General features: G+C 37.3%; 1 protein-coding gene across 11 annotated transcripts in view; it reads left to right on the top strand.

Moving 5' to 3' along the window:
- Positions 1–15,812, top strand: part of ROBO1 (roundabout guidance receptor 1) — a 684,183-nt gene that overhangs the window by 423,905 nt on the left and 244,466 nt on the right. For all 11 annotated transcript variants that reach the window (XM_085589936.1, XM_031505944.3, XM_085589954.1 and 8 more), the window contains one exon: positions 10,020–10,346. In XM_085589936.1, the coding sequence (XP_085446062.1) occupies positions 10,020–10,346 (327 nt within the window). The remainder of the gene's footprint in view (positions 1–10,019; positions 10,347–15,812) is intronic.

Raw genomic sequence — 15,812 nt, 5'->3', positions numbered from 1 at the left:
CTTTGTGCAAAGGTGTAAGGAGGAACAATGGCAAGAGAATTTGCCATGTGGAAGATTTCAGATTTCTCAATTTGGTTTTTGGGATCAAAGAAGCCTTTGAAAGAGCAAAAACCAAACCCAGTGGATTCCCCTTGTACTTGGCACTGGTGAGGTCCCAACCTTGAGTTCTGTGTTCAGTTTTGGGCCCCTCAAAACAAGAGAGACATTGATGTGCTGGGACTGATGGTGTAATTGCAGGGAAGAGAACAGACTTGGGGAAGGGTCTGGCGCACAACTCTGGGGAGGAGCTGCAGGGGAGACCTTATGGTTCTCCCTGACAGGAGGTTTCAGCCAGGTGGGGCTTGGTCTCATCTCCCAGGTTAGAAGTGACAGGACAAGGGGACACAGTCTCCAGCTTACCCCTGTAGGTGCAGGCTGGACATCAGGGGGAATTTTATTCACTGAAAGGGTTGTTAAATGTTGGAATGGGCTGCCCAGGGAGATGATGGAGTCACTGTCTCTGGAGGTGTTTAAGGAAAGAGTGGATGTGGAACTCAGTACCATGGTCTTGTTGAGAGGGTGGAGATCATTTGTAAATTGGACTTGATGATCTCAGAGGTCTTTGCCAACTCGAAAGTTGCTGTGATTTTCTGGCTTTTTGTGTGACAAGAAATTCAAACACAAAGGGAAAACTTTACAATGTTTCTTAGCAAAAGATTTTTTTGATGGCATTGATGCAGAGAAGTTTACTTTAGGTGAAATTTTGCTCTTTTGACAAATCTTTATACTGGGCAAAAGTAGGAATGAAAAAATGTCTTCAGTCCTCCTACAGTGAATATCATGTTGTTTGCTATGCAGAGTAAGTTAGGAGGAGGTATTTATTACTTTTCCCTGAAATCATGTTATCTTTCATGCTTTTTGTGCTCATTTACCTAGGTTTATATTTGAATAAAAGTATGTATTGAAAAAAAGGGTAGGGATAGACAAGTTTTCAGTAAGAGATTATTTAATTTTTTTTTAACTGCGATAAGATAGTTTAATTTTTACTGATCTGTACATTTTATGCAAATGAACACAACTAATTCAGGTTTGTTTTTTTATTTAGATTTAAACTTCCATCATTTCATAGGCAATAATAACATGCCAGTCTTGTTACCTGAGTAGCAACTTGTAATTCAGAATATCTGGGCTGTTTGTAATTGTCCAAATTTAATGTCATACAAGAAGTCAAATGTATTGAATGCAATGAAAGAAAACTGTTCTAGTTCAAATTTTAGCCCATTAAAATAATAAGAATAGGGAAGCTAAACTGCTTAGTAACAATTCTTTTTGCTTCCTTGCTAATAATTTCTAAATTAATTAACCATTAAATATTTTAATTCAAAGTTATTTCTGAGCTGGCATGTATCTCCTGTAAACACCTACCATTTGGATCCATTAGGGCAGGTTTGATCTTTCATTCCCCCTTGCATGTGAAACAGATTTACAATCTTAAATAGTATGATTTTGGACGGGAGTTTTGAATAATAGTACTTTTCTAAATCGTGTTTGGGAACAAGAAAAAAAATGGCAATATGAGTTGCATGAGATGTACCAAAATGGACCCAGGCACAGCCTAGGAGTGCTATTGACTGTGGTGTTATAATCCTTGTGTTGTCTCAGAGTTGAGGAAAGTTCTCTGGCACTGCTGAGAAATCTGAACATGCAGTTGGTCAATATCTGATTCAATCTCACACTGAAATCTGGAAGTTAGTTTAGAAGCATGGTAGGAGGTGCCTTTGAATTTCAATCTGGAAGGATGTTGGGGCAACCCATCTGAAATATTATAAAGAGAAAGCACTGTGTTTGTTTTTGTGATTTTAAAAAAGAATAGCCCCAAAATGACAAGTATCTTTAGATTTATTTTTGTGAATGAGTATGATCATCCAAAGGTGTTTTGTTTGTATATCTAGATTAAGCTTTGGAATAAAATAGCCTAATGTGCTGTAACCATGCCATGAATAGGTGAAATCTTTGACATTGATTACAGACAAACAACTCTACAGGTGAGGTAAAAATTTCCTGCATCAATATGTTTGCCATCTGATTTATCAATACATACATGAAGAAAATACATAAAATATGTAACTGTATTAGTGTTATTATAATTTATATAATGTATATACATAAGTTTGTGTCCTAGATATCGTCACTCAATTGGAAGTTCATTTGGTCCCTTCAGTGCAGCTAAGAGTACTCCTTTGATTTTGGTGCACTCTCACAGTTTTTCTCCAGGCTCTGTTTTCCTGTCCTAAATGGCAAACCAGTGGTTCACAGCGAATGGGATCCTCTTCTAGTCTGGGATGAAACATGATTGAGGACAAGAATCAAAGCTAGAGGAGAGCCTGACTGCCTCTTCTTTGTTTCCTAATCCTCCCTCCCTGCTCAATAGAAAACCAAGCCCTGGAAGTGGCATTTCTGATGTGACTCGCAGCAGCCTCAGTCCCCACACTCTCCATTTACTCTGTCTTTTCTTCTCAGGCTGCTGACAGCCCATCAGAGCTGTCAGGCCTGCCTTTGTAGGGAATGCCATCTGCCAGGGAAGGAGGAGGACAGGGCACAAGTGATTGCTTTGAGCTGTCTCAGATCTTCCCACTTTGTCCCCACTCCTGTGTTTAACCAGTGGTCATTTTCAGTATCTTTCCAGCCCTGTTGTCCACGGAATTATCCATCATTTTCATCAAATCCTGTGATGTTAATATAGTTAAAGTATCTGTTTCCCTAGTTGTCTTCCAGTTGGTCTTTACGTCAACTCTACTTAACATTTGCTTTTTTTCCATAATCCTTTGCCATGTCTTTTCCCTCATGCTCTTGACAGCCATCCCAGGACCTGTGCAGCTCCCACCAGGTCAGGCTCTCTGTGCCTGACCCCAGTGCTTCTCTCATCCTGCCCTTTGGCATGGTCACTGCCAGCCTGTCACATCCAAATCTCCGAAGACCAGCTCGCCTTCAGACACAGCTCAGCCATTCTCAGGCTTGTCCTAGTGCACTGCTCAATCGCACTGTAGAAAATAGCTCCCAGCATTACTCCAGCCCTTTCAAAGACAAAAATATCTTATTTTTTTTATTAACTTTTATTAAAGTTAATACTTTATTACCATTGTGCTTGTTTTTGTTTTTGAATATGGTGGAGTTGCTCACTGGGTCATAGTTGATTTTGCATTATTAATGAAAGTATTTCTGTCATTTAATTAATGTTTCCCTTAAGGGAAAATACTATTCCCAGCTCACCAGTTTGGTGTGGGATGTTGTTGTTTTTATTGAGGGAGTTATAGTTTCAAAAGTGCCCTAGATACTGACATCTTAAATTATTACAGTATCCACCAAAGTCAGATGAGATAAATATCTTACCAGGAAGCACAACCGAGGGAAAAAAACCATAAAACTGACCAGTTTCTTACCCTGGGAACATTAGCTATTGCCTGGGGTTTTATGTAAATGTCAGCCTCTTACACGGTGCAATATAAATATTAGTATTTTAAATTTATATTCTAGCTAATTTAATGAATAACCAGGTCAGGACTTATTTATGCTAACTGCAGCACAAAGCAGTAGCATGTGTTCATGTAACGAAGATTGAGTGTAAAGCTGAGTCTCTTGAAAATAAGTGGTTTGTTCAAGAGCAATTTGGAAGAGTTGAATTTAATTTTGGTTTAAAGCATGACTCTTAGTGTTGCCGCTTCGTGCTTCTCTATTAAAAGTGATTATTTTCAGAGAGCAAGTCCCTCTTAGCATCTCCTGGGAAATATGTCTTTAGGAACTAAAATGGAGACTCAGTGTTAATATCTGAGCAATGCAGTATTTGCCAAATTTTTTTTGCCCATTCCCACCAGGTGGAGTATGTAAATAGTGTGCAGCTTTCCAGAAGACTTTTCTGCTTAGAACTCATGGCTTTTTCTGACCTAATCATGGATGTCCTGCTGAATAAAGAACAGAAGCAAACAATTTACGCCCATGATATATAAACTTTTTTAAAAAATTATCTTTCTCCTTTATTTATTTAGCTTATTGCTGCAATACTTCAACTAACTCCTGTTCAGCTGACCAGGTCATGAATATTGTGTAAATTGAATGTCTGTAGCTTCCAGTGTTTGGGTTACATCTCTCAGTGTAAGAGCCAGGCACGAGATCAGTCTGGATTTGAGGCATTTTTAGTACAGCTCCCATTTAATCTCTTATTTCAAAGAGACAGACAGACGTGGCTTAAAACTTCAGGCGCTCTGTCATTACCCTAGTTTTGTTTTTTTTTTTCTTCCATAAGTGTACAGTAAATTACTGGTTTCTGACATCCCCTGATAGTGTGGTAGCTATGACAGAAATGCAGTTGTAATTCATGGTGTCTTAACCTTGAAGTGTTTTTTGTTGCTGTCTTTCGTGTGGGGAAAAATGTTTTGTGGATGCCTACAGATTTATTTTAAAAGCCATCGTCCACATCTTGTAATCAGATTTTGTTTTTAAAACAGGTTATTTTGCTTACCCCAAAATATCCCTTAGGAGGAGAGATAATTAAAAGAAAAATGTGTTAATAATATCGCCTATCAATGCAATGTCAATAGCGATTCGAGGAGGGAAACAAAATTATTCCTTGACATGGTGATGTAAACTGAAATAAGAACCACTTCTTTTTCAGGGAAGATCACTTTGGTTTTGTGCTGGGAGTGATCAGGTAGTGTTCAGGGCTTTTAATTTACATCTTGCTCACCTGTTTCCAGTATGTTCTCAGAAAAAGAAATAGAGCATTTCTCTTCATTGGGAAGACATAGGATAACTGCAGGTTCTGCTGATCCAAAGTGAGAGCCCTGCTCGTCACATTTTATGTTATCAATTGAAAAGTACTGGACTATTCACAGATCAGTGTTGGAACCATTTGCCATATCTTGAAATGCATTTCAGTAATCTTGTATTCCCAGGTAGGCATTGACCAGCTGATGTGACACTGCTGTTACATTCCAACTATGCCTTTTCCTCCTTAGTGTACAAACACTCTCTCACTTGCAGGGGAACATTTTTGTTCATAAAAGTGGCATCCTTTAAAGGAGTTATGACTCTGCAAAATAATGGTGGGATTTAGGTGAAAAGTGTAACTTTGTTTTTATAGAATATATGTTTAATGTTCAGGTGTTAGAAATGAACACTATTGTAAATAAAGCTCTGTCAAAGGCCCATTCCTCACACCAAAGTGATACCGGTGCTATTCTCCAATCAGTGTTTCAGAAATATCAGTTAAATGCAGTTTTGCTCTTTTGCTTTATAGCAAAGTAGAATTAGACAATGAAATTTCTGTTCTGATATAATTATTTTGGGAAAAATCAAAATAGGCACAGCATTACTATGTTTATTAATTACTTCATGTCTTTGGTTATGGAAGGATGACTATAACCCCAGAAATGTCAAAATAATTGCTTTTCAATATGCAGTTCTGGTGGTCTACAAAGCTTAGGAAATCAGGTGTTTCATTGAAGCTGCACAAGGGCAGTATACAAAGAGTAGGAATATTAAAAGAATGGAGAAGTTGAGAGAAAGGAAATGAATGGGACAGAATCTCAGTGGATCTTCCTAGTTCTGTGTTTTTTTTTCCCTGAAAATTATTTGTTGTCTGTCCAACAAAGCAAACTCAATAGGTTAGGTTAGCTGCAGGTATAGGGGCAGAAAAGCCACTTTCAGAAAAATACTTTGATTTATCCTTTAGTTATTTTTGCCCTGTAGCATGATGTGATACTGTTTTGCAGTGTGTGCTTGAAATAGTACTCAGAGTCTGCTTCCCTCTGGAGTGTGTGTTGTTTGAGTCTTCCATCTTCAAAAGGGACAAGCTAGAATTTAAGACAAGGAAAAGGTGAGCAAACCTTATGAGGGGAAAACCAGATTAAATTAGTTTTATGCATTCTAAGAGTAGCAACAACACAGAATCCAAGAGGCTGGTAAAAAAGGAAAAAGTTGCAATTTGCATGTCAAAGACATAAAAGTCCAAGAAGTTTGTGGAGAGATCTGAATTATAGGGCACTTTCAGCACAGGGAGAATAAGGTATTTATTTTTTGGGGGTATATTTAACCTGAGGATTAGGGAAAGATTTCTAACCACTAGAGCAAGAGACTTATGGAGCATCTTTCCAGTCAACTTACATAAAACCACTGAGATGCTCCCCTCCACTTTCTGAACATTTTCTGAAAGAGGTTAAGTTATTACTGGAAACACTTGGGAATTGGGGGAGCTCTTATGATCTGATTAAGTATAATTGTTTGCAAGGATCTCCTAACACTGCTTTTTAACTTGTGGTTTTGTTTGTTAGCATTTTACTAAAAACTTTGATAGCAATTAGGCCAGTTACTCAGATCTTACATAGGGCTTCAATAATGAAAAGAGCAAGATTCTTGTGCTCTGAAAATCAATATTAAATGCCGTATTTGTGGAATGGAAAAGAAACAGGGCCAAGAGTATACTGGCCCTTAGGAATTTGGCTAAGGATACAGTCTGTCATGCTGTATTTTATAATACTTATGATAAATTACTATTTAGACATATAGATCTTGGGAGATGAGGTTTTCCATATCCATCTGAGCTCAGGTTTAGATGGACTGATGTGGTTTGTTCCAATAGCACAAACTTTTTGGTTTTCCTCTGAAGGAGAATGTGTTTGTACACAAGGGGTACGCAGTGTTTGAACCCCTGATATCAGCAGCTTTCATATTTAAATACACTCTCTGCAGTTTATTGATAAGTTTTGTTTTAATATGCTACCAAGAGCATGTTTTAAGTTGGGAATAAAGGCAAATCTTAGTTTCTACAAGTTTGTCATTTTTCTAATGCAAGTTTTCTTTGTACCTTCACATCTGTTTATGTCATTGTTTGAATTCTTATAAAAATTGTTGTGGTGCAGCCCAACAGTTTCCAGAAACTGGAAACATGATTTCATATAATTGTTCTTTTAAGCAGCAGCATGAAATAATTAGTATGGGGTACTTTAATTGGTGGTATCCAATTGACTTTTTATGAAAGACTTGAATCATAATAAAAGCAGAGAACACAAGTTGGTTAGTTCCTATAACCCAGTGCTGTCATCTTTGGGGAAAAGAAACAGCAGTTCGGTCGTATATTAAATGGCAGATCCAGTATGCATTAGGTGCTCAGCTTTTGGAGGTTTTTGTTTTGTTTTGTTTTTTTTCCAATCAGACATCTTCTGGGAAGGATTTTTGACAGGAAAATTACAGGATTGGTGTTCACTCTTAAGATTTATGTTGATAATTGAAGCTGCTCCTTCTCAATAAAAGGTAAATGCAGCTTAAATAACTAGCTAAAAGAAAAGGAAGATTAAAAAAAAAAAGAAAAAGTATAGATATGTAAAAAAATTATAACTTGGTTGTCAAGGCCATTACACCCCTCAGGCAGTTGTCACTAAATCTGTGCTTACTGCTCACTATGTGCCAGTCAACTAATTATGCATCTTTTGTCCCTTTCTGATCTAAGCAGTTCTATGAAATTTTCTAGAGGAATGTTACTTTATAAAATGCTAAGATAAAAAAAAAAAAATAGATATTTCTGTTATTTATCTTCTCCAATATTATCCAGCAAAGATAAAAATATATATGAGCATTCCTGGATTATCCTGAAGGATTTTTCCCCCACTTAGGGTTTTGAGTCTGTTTCCAAGAAAGTTTAGAGGTCAGTCTTTATGCTTTCATTCTGTACCATGCTTGAAGTACATGTGCAGCCAGTTAAATGTCAGTGTGGAAAGCTTGCATACAATATATCTGAAAATGGTATTTCATTTATTTGTGGTCTGGGCCAGGCTGACAGAAACAATAGGAGGCTTGTACTGTATTGTGTGCTGGCTAGCTAGAATTGCCTGTGAAAATACAAACATGGTACATACTAGCATATGTCAAAACTTTGGTTTTTAAAAGACTTCTTAACTGCCTTTTAAACATCTTACATTGAAATTGCCTTTTTATTTTTCCAGAGCATCTTAGAGCAATTGATTTTAGCTCTGTAATCCTTTGTTTCAACACCTTTCCTTGGGAATTACATAGAAAGTGAGTAAAAATATAAACGTATAAGGTTTTTAATCCCTCTCTAGGCATTTTTACCTTGGAAAGAGGGATTTGAAATTGGCCAACACACTTGTGAGGGCAGAAATATTCAATGAGGGGCTTTTCACAAAAGCTGTGTAAAGGTTTGGGATGAGTAGACACAGATCCAGCTTTGCTGTGACTGAGATGTGTTCTCAGGGAACACGGAAGTCTATTAAATAGAGGCTTTTTTAGCTGCTGCAAAACACCAGTGCTGGTTGCCACAATTTTCTTGTGCTCTTGGCTCTCCTTTCACTGGGTTTGACCTGTGCAAAATCTCTTGGAGGTGCTGCCTAACATTTTTCTTTGGTGTGACATGCAGGCTTGGGCTGTGCAGGGGTATGTAGCCAGCAGAAGGGTTTGGAAGCTCCTTGGCTTCTGTAGACAAACCCTATCTGAAGAGGAGGTTTATTGCTGTTTGAGATGTGTTGTATTTAATGATCAGTAAAGTTCATGTGAAACTACCCTGTTTTACTACATACAGAATGCAAATGTATTTCAATGTAGTCTGGCCATACTGACAGAGATTTTTTGAGCATGTGGTAGTGCTAGCTGATTAGTTGAACATTTAATTACCTTGAGGTGAGGCAAATGTGAAGTAAAATGAAAACTGTACATTTTAGAATACTTTTATATTCATATATGTATGTATGACATATTTAGCATATATTTAAAACAGTACTCCCTAGACCTCTCCTCTTCTTGTCTCCTTTCCCTGTTTCCATATCAGTTTATGGTCTATTAACCTGCAGTGAATAGATTTGTGTTTCTGGTGCTTCGCAGCTGTTCAAACCCCATGTTATTAATGTTAATAAAGAATCTTGGCGTCTGAGGTTTTAATAATCAGGAATTAGTGACCCAAGAGACTAATTTTTATCCATTGCAAAGTTGTGCTTCAAGAAAGAGAAATGAGGAAAACAATAATTTGAATTTGAGTCAACATTTAAAACCCTGAATGTTTTGATAGGTGTTTATTCCAAGATTCTCAGGTATCCAGTAGGTTATCATATTTGTCTGTGGTATATATCTATGCAGACTATTACTGGGGTTGTTTGTTTCTTTCTTTGTTGGGGTTTTGGGGCTTTTTGTTAGCTATTTTTTCATTTGTTTTGTGTTTTCTGATTGGGGTTTTATGTTTTGTTTTCTTTTTAATGCAAGTTATTAGCTCAAATTTTTAAATAGTCTGAAATTGAATTCTTTTCTAGAAGAGCATCTTGTTTAGAAGTACTTTGTCTAGGAGAGTATCTTACTTGCTTGTAACTTTTCTTCTATGCTGGATACTCTTGTCTCACGGTTTTTTCTTGACTGGAGACATCTAGAATTTTATAAAGTAAAAATTTTCCCTGATGCACAAGGCATAGAAAGCACTCAGGCCCTCCATGCATTTATGCTTTTATGGCACTACTTAACAAGGAACTTAAGAGATGATAGTACAAGTGAAATAAAGCAACTCTGTGAGCAGTGGAAATGTTAGAGTGACTCTGTAGACATTGCATGAATTAATGGCCTTTCGAGAAGGTTGCATGAGGTTGGCTATGGCTTTGGGTTATTGATTAGAAGTACCAGTTCTGCTGGTTGAGGTAATCTGATCTCTGTGGAGTATATGTAGGACTAGTTTATGTAGTTCTTGATGTGCATATCCATGGATGTATAAATTATGTACATGAATAGATCCATGTAGAGATTGATGTGATTTTGGAATCTGGCCGTTCACTAATATTAGGTTCCCTCTTGAAAAAATGCTTTTGAACATACTTGGGAGAACCTTGCACACGGTGAAGTGCACTAAGATTTTCTTTTGTGTACTTTAGGATGTTAATAGCTGCTCTTGTCAAATGCTGTGCCGCGAGGTGATGGTTAAGTACTTGTTCTGCAAAACACCGTGACAGTATCTGGCAGTGATTTCCTGAGAAAAATTTACGTTTTTCACCTTGCAGGTTCCCGTCTTCGACAGGAGGATTTCCCACCTCGGATCGTGGAGCACCCCTCGGATTTGATTGTTTCCAAAGGAGAACCAGCCACTCTGAACTGCAAAGCAGAGGGCAGGCCGACCCCCACCATCGAGTGGTACAAGGGTGGGGAAAGGGTGGAAACGGACAAGGATGACCCGCGCTCCCACCGGATGCTGCTGCCCAGCGGATCTTTATTTTTCCTGCGCATCGTGCACGGGCGCAAGAGCCGGCCGGACGAAGGGGTCTATGTGTGTGTGGCAAGGAACTACCTCGGGGAGGCTGTAAGTCATAATGCATCGCTGGAGGTGGCAAGTAAGTACATTTCCCTCCTCCCCCCTTGGGTAACAAACGCTTGCTTTGATGTTATTTGAAGATAAAAATAAGTGTGAGCTCCCTCTGAGGCAGTGACTTGAAAGCAATGAAGGAATTACATGGTTAATTATTATTTATACAGAGATAGGAAAATAGAAGGGGAGTCAGAAGATGTATCATATCACTGGAGAAATTCAGATGATTTTGTGCCACTTACTTTTCGTTACTTTTATGCTTCTATGAAGTTATGTTTGCTTTATTTGTACGATTTTGTATACTTAGTTTCAATTTATACATGTTTTTTCTTCTCCAGATAACCATGCAATTTACAGTGTGTAATAGGAACCAGGAGAGCCAGGATTTGATCTAACAGGATAGTTGTTGTTGCACAAATAAACATTAGAAAGAAGAATGGCAGATTTAGAAACACAAAATTATTTTTTTTCCTCTAAAAGATCTGGCCCACAAAATTATCTCTCTGGTTTTAAATATTGGCCAACGGAAGGAGCAGTCAAGTATGTTCACATCACTTTGTAATGCTTATCTCTTCCTGTATATCCTTTAAACTCTACTTGTTGTAGAGGAAGAGATTGTACATTAAAGTGGTTTAAGCATTCATTCATATGGAGGGCCAAGTGTAGGTCAAAAAAAATCAGTTTTGGGGGTACTAAAGTATGAGAGGAAGCCTTGCAATTCAAAGTTAGATATCTATTTCGAAGTGGCTTTTACAGGCTTCCTTTGTAATGTGTAGCAATTCACCTGGTGTCCTGTTGAAGAGCAGCAGAGAACTGGGTGAGTCACTCTGAAAACACTGATCTCTGTTGACTGAATGATTCATGTTGTTAACGAGCTCTGAAGAGGCCCCTATCTCTTAGATAGGTTAAGTGCCACCATTGGTGTATAGTTTTAGAAGAGTTTATAGATTTTCATAAGTCTCCCAGAAGGCCAAGGAAATAGACTGTAAATTTGTGCATTTACTTGAGCCCTCTGTCTAATTTCTCATTTGAAAACAATCCCAAGGACTTTCATAACTACACCAGAAAGATCTCAAGCTTCACATACAACAGCAGAGATATACATGATTAAGATCATGCTGTTTCCTTGTTAGCAACTTCTAGTGATAAAAGTAATCAGTGTCTGGGTAGCTGGAAGTATGCTTATCCAGTAAATGTGTAACCTGTTTGACTCATACTCCTTACTCCCAAATGTTGTATCTGGTATCTTGTAAATGTAATTTTGAGTGCGCATTAATGGTTGAGATCTTGATTTTTATCTAATTGCTGTTTCATTTATAGGACTTGACCTTGGTTCTTAGATGGGGTTTTAATGTTCTGTGCTTATTTAATGTTCTTTTGATTTGTGATGTACCTTGAAGCGATGTGTGAAATGCAGACAGTGCTTCTGTGTCTTCCACAGCTTCCCATCAGAACCCAAAAATATGAGGTGGACTTCAGTGCATGCATCAGTTCAACCAGTGCATAGTTATTAAATGTGTTTGTCACCCTTGGCTCAAGTAATTTTCATGTGATTATAGTAGAGACTTACCAACAGGGTCTGAATGCAAAATATTGATATTGCCACAAATTTTTTAAGAGCTTCAGCCAACCCTTGAGACAAAAAAAACCCAAACTTATTTAAAATGTGTAAATGTGCACCATTTAACGATAATGTAGCATTAAATTGTTAGTCCTCTTCAAAGTGGAACTCACTAGCCCTTGTATCAAGGGCTTTTATGGAAAAGTAACCAGCAACAATGCTGCATAAAAAAACTCCACAATCTATATTTGGAAATAAGATTTGTAAATATAATGATATACAGTTTCAATTGCATACTAGGACATCATAGACAAAGAATTTTAACAGTAAAGGTTATTATTTTATTAGAAAGGTAGTGATATGACAGTGCAATAGCACTGAAACACTTTAAATAGCACAGAAGAGGTGAGGAGCAAGGAAAGAGTTGAAGGCTGGTGGAATAAATTTGCATTAAATTAAAAAGCTCTGCATTATAGGTGTAATTATTATAAACGGGAGCTATGTTCACAGCGGATTGCTGCAAATCAGCAAACTGCTCAGTTTAGTTCTCAGCACACCTGTGCTGAGCACCAGAGCATTTACATTTGTATGCCTGTAGTCATGCACAGTTGCTTGTTTAGAAATCTTTATGTTCTAGTTTAATTTTTGTATGTTTGCAGAATCAAATTGCCTTTGTTTGGTTTCTGCTTCCCACAAAGTACAGAAGATGATTGAGTACTCATTATATGCTTAAATGCTACAGTTTTAACCAAAAACCTTTTCTGAAACAGGAAAGAACATAATGTTTTGCAGTATACCTGCTAACTCTTGACTGGAAGAGGCAGCTCATGCCTGCACCAGTTTGTTTCACAACATGATATGAAGTTTATCTCTTTTCTCCAGTCATCTCATATAGTAACACATTGTTAGATGAAATTCCTTCACTTTCCGAAGGATGGTGTACACTTCATTTTATATTCAGGTTAATACTAAAGTTTTCATGTCTGTTATGCCTTGATGCAATTATATTTCAACTTTCTAAGCAGTTCCCATGCTCATCTTTTGAGATTAATCCACAAAGAGAATTTGTTGCCTATGTAGTCAGGTGGACATCTTCCTTAAGCACACTGTGCATAGATTCCACAATTTCAAAGAAAGAAATGTAGTGGGATTTCAAAGCTACAGATTTCAGAAGATTGCACTGTATTAAAAGCTGTTTTATTTTTTTTTAATACTTGTGTATTTTAAAAACTTTCAAAGCAGCTTTAGATTTGATTACCACAGGTGAGTAGTGACTTAAATTGAAGATGGCTTTCCCTCTGATTTGTTACTTTCTAGTCATCAGCCTCTCCTTGGTGACTTGACTGACATTTGCATGTCATTCAATCCAGAGGATGCTGCATTTTATTCCACTGATATGTATCTAATTAATTATAGTGTTAGTCCTAAATTAATACCATTGAACATGAACTAAATGGCATTTATTATCAGCAAATTGAATTAAATAAGTCTCTAATTTAATCTATGGCTCTTATGACCCTTCCAGAATGTTTGAAGGTGTCATGTGTCTACTCACAACATTAAGGATTTGTTATATCTTTTCCATAGTCCTATTTTATTTTATATTAAAATATTTGTGCAGCTGTATTTGCTTAAGTTTCTTCAGTTATTACCTTGAAACCATGCCCCATCCCCTTAAAATCCTTAAAAGCAAGGTGTTCCTCTGGCTAGTGAAGAGTGATATCCTAAATCTACCAAACATGTTATTTAGCCAGCCAATTGATATTTCAGGAATTAAAGTACTTCAGACACTTTAGAGACTAGTAAAACTACTCCCTGTTACACAGCTCTGTGCAAAGAAGTTTTGTAATTCAGTACTTGACTTGGCATTTTGTTTGTAATTTACATCTGTCATAAATGGGAAGGAGATAAATTTGCATAAAATGTGAATTGCAAGTCAGTCAAGTAAGTGATGTAACTCCTGTTTAACTGAGGGATTTATTTTTTTTAAGTTCGCTGGGTTAATCTGTATTTGCAATCCCATTTCCACAAGTTTTTGAAATGGAGAGTGGCTGTGTGTGTTCAGAGTGGATTTGCAGAGGCACGCAGTTTGTGCAGCTTAGCCCAGAAGGGGTGAGCGGTGGGATAATGGGGCTGGAGGCATCCTCCAGACTGAGGCTGCTCCAAGTCTGCTTCCCTCCCTCTTCCTGACTTCCTGAACTCAGCCTTTTGATCACCAGAGACCTACTTAAATTAGCTCCATGTTTTGTTTTGGAGGAATGTAACTGGTTTTGGATTACTGCCTACCAGTGACACGTTCTCCGGTGGTGAAAGGTCCTGAAGAACGTGGAAAGGGCATGTCCCTGTCAAAATGAAGCTGGCTAATTCTCTCTATAAATGTCAGCTTTTACAGGTGGGAGAAGAAAGTGGAATCATACTTCATCCTCTGAGTAAAGGCTGAAGACTGTTTTGGCTATCACATTAACAGTTGGAAAACAAAGTTATTTCTCAGAACAGAGAAATAGGAGCAGTTTTGAAAAAGTGCATTAGCAGACTGGAAAGTGGCTGCAAGCTGCTTCATATGTTTGAATCTCTCAGGGTTGTCTGGTGAATGGATCCACCTGATTAAGACCAAATTCAGTTATTGGTGTGTGATAGTTTGGTTCAGGTGGTTTTGTTTTTTTTATGTTATTTCTTTTTGAGTAAAATTGGATCTCTGGATCCTTTGTAGAAGCCTAGTCATCTTGAGAGTGGCAACAATAGCTTCAAGGGTATATTTCATCTTCTTTTCTCCAGTCTAAATATTTTTCAGGCTGTTAAGAAAAATCAAATGAAAATTAACTTGGTTATGTTTGCTAGTCAGGGACTCTGCAAATCATTCTTCTCTGAGACAGACTTATTTCTCTTTTGCCACAAAAATTCTTTCCCCTCACACCTTGCCTTGTCAGAGTGAATTTCTGGAGAAGGGATATATTTATGACCAGGGTATTTGGCATGATTCTTTCACGTGTAGCTTTGTCATCATCATAATGTAATTTACAGTGTGTACTAGATGGCAGCTCTAGTTCTAAAAATGCTTTGTTACAGTTTTAAGATTTTAGAATCTGAAGATCAGTGATGATTTCTGTGTAGTTCATTTTCAGGCAGAATATAAGCTGCTCAATTAACTGCAAAATTCTTTCTCACTTTGCATTCATTCTAGGCAATGTACAGCCTTCCTGAATTATTAATTGTAGTATTACCTGCAAATTATGCAGTATTGTCAATTGAAACTATGAAATTTGTATAAATGGACCTTATGTGTAATCACTGGCATGTTAAGAGTGGGACAAATAACTCCCTTCTTCATCTGCATGGCAACAAGTAAAACATTTAGGATGAATATCAGAACTTCCATCATTTGAGGCATCCATGTGCATGGCAAGCATATGCTGTTTATGTTGCTTACAATTTTATTTGGCAAAGTCTCACAAAAGTCAGGGCTTTGTTTCAAGTGTGTGATTGGTTTTAAGGTATCACAAAAGGTCTATCTTCTTTGAGTCTTTAGCCTGCACTCATGAATAAATGGATAAAATAACAGAATTACTGGCTGTGCATGCTGTAGAGGGGGTTACAGGGTTAATGTATGCATTAAGGAATAAACTTATGTACAGATTTAATAAAAACAAAACCCTAGAGATTTTTTAAAAAACAACAACAACAAAACAATCTAGGGAAAACTAAAGCAGTGAGGCTTCACTGGAAAAGCTGTATCTTAAATATGCTTCTACCTGTAAGTTTATAAGTTTGGTATGGCAGACAGAGCTTCATTCTGTTATGTCTAAGTCTATTATTAAGGGAAATTTCCATGTTTATTATCTAAAATGCAACTTGTATGTATTTGGAAATTTCTAAGGTTAGTTCTTAAAAATAATGAGATTCATATTTTAGGGTTTTGGCTGTTCTGAGGGG

The sequence above is a fragment of the Lonchura striata genome, chromosome 1 (genome assembly GCF_050655825.1).
Source record: "Lonchura striata isolate lonStrDom1 chromosome 1, ASM5065582v1, whole genome shotgun sequence".
NCBI classification, from domain to species: Eukaryota; Metazoa; Chordata; class Aves; order Passeriformes; family Estrildidae; genus Lonchura; species Lonchura striata.
This window is presented reverse-complemented; position numbering and strand designations above follow the sequence as displayed.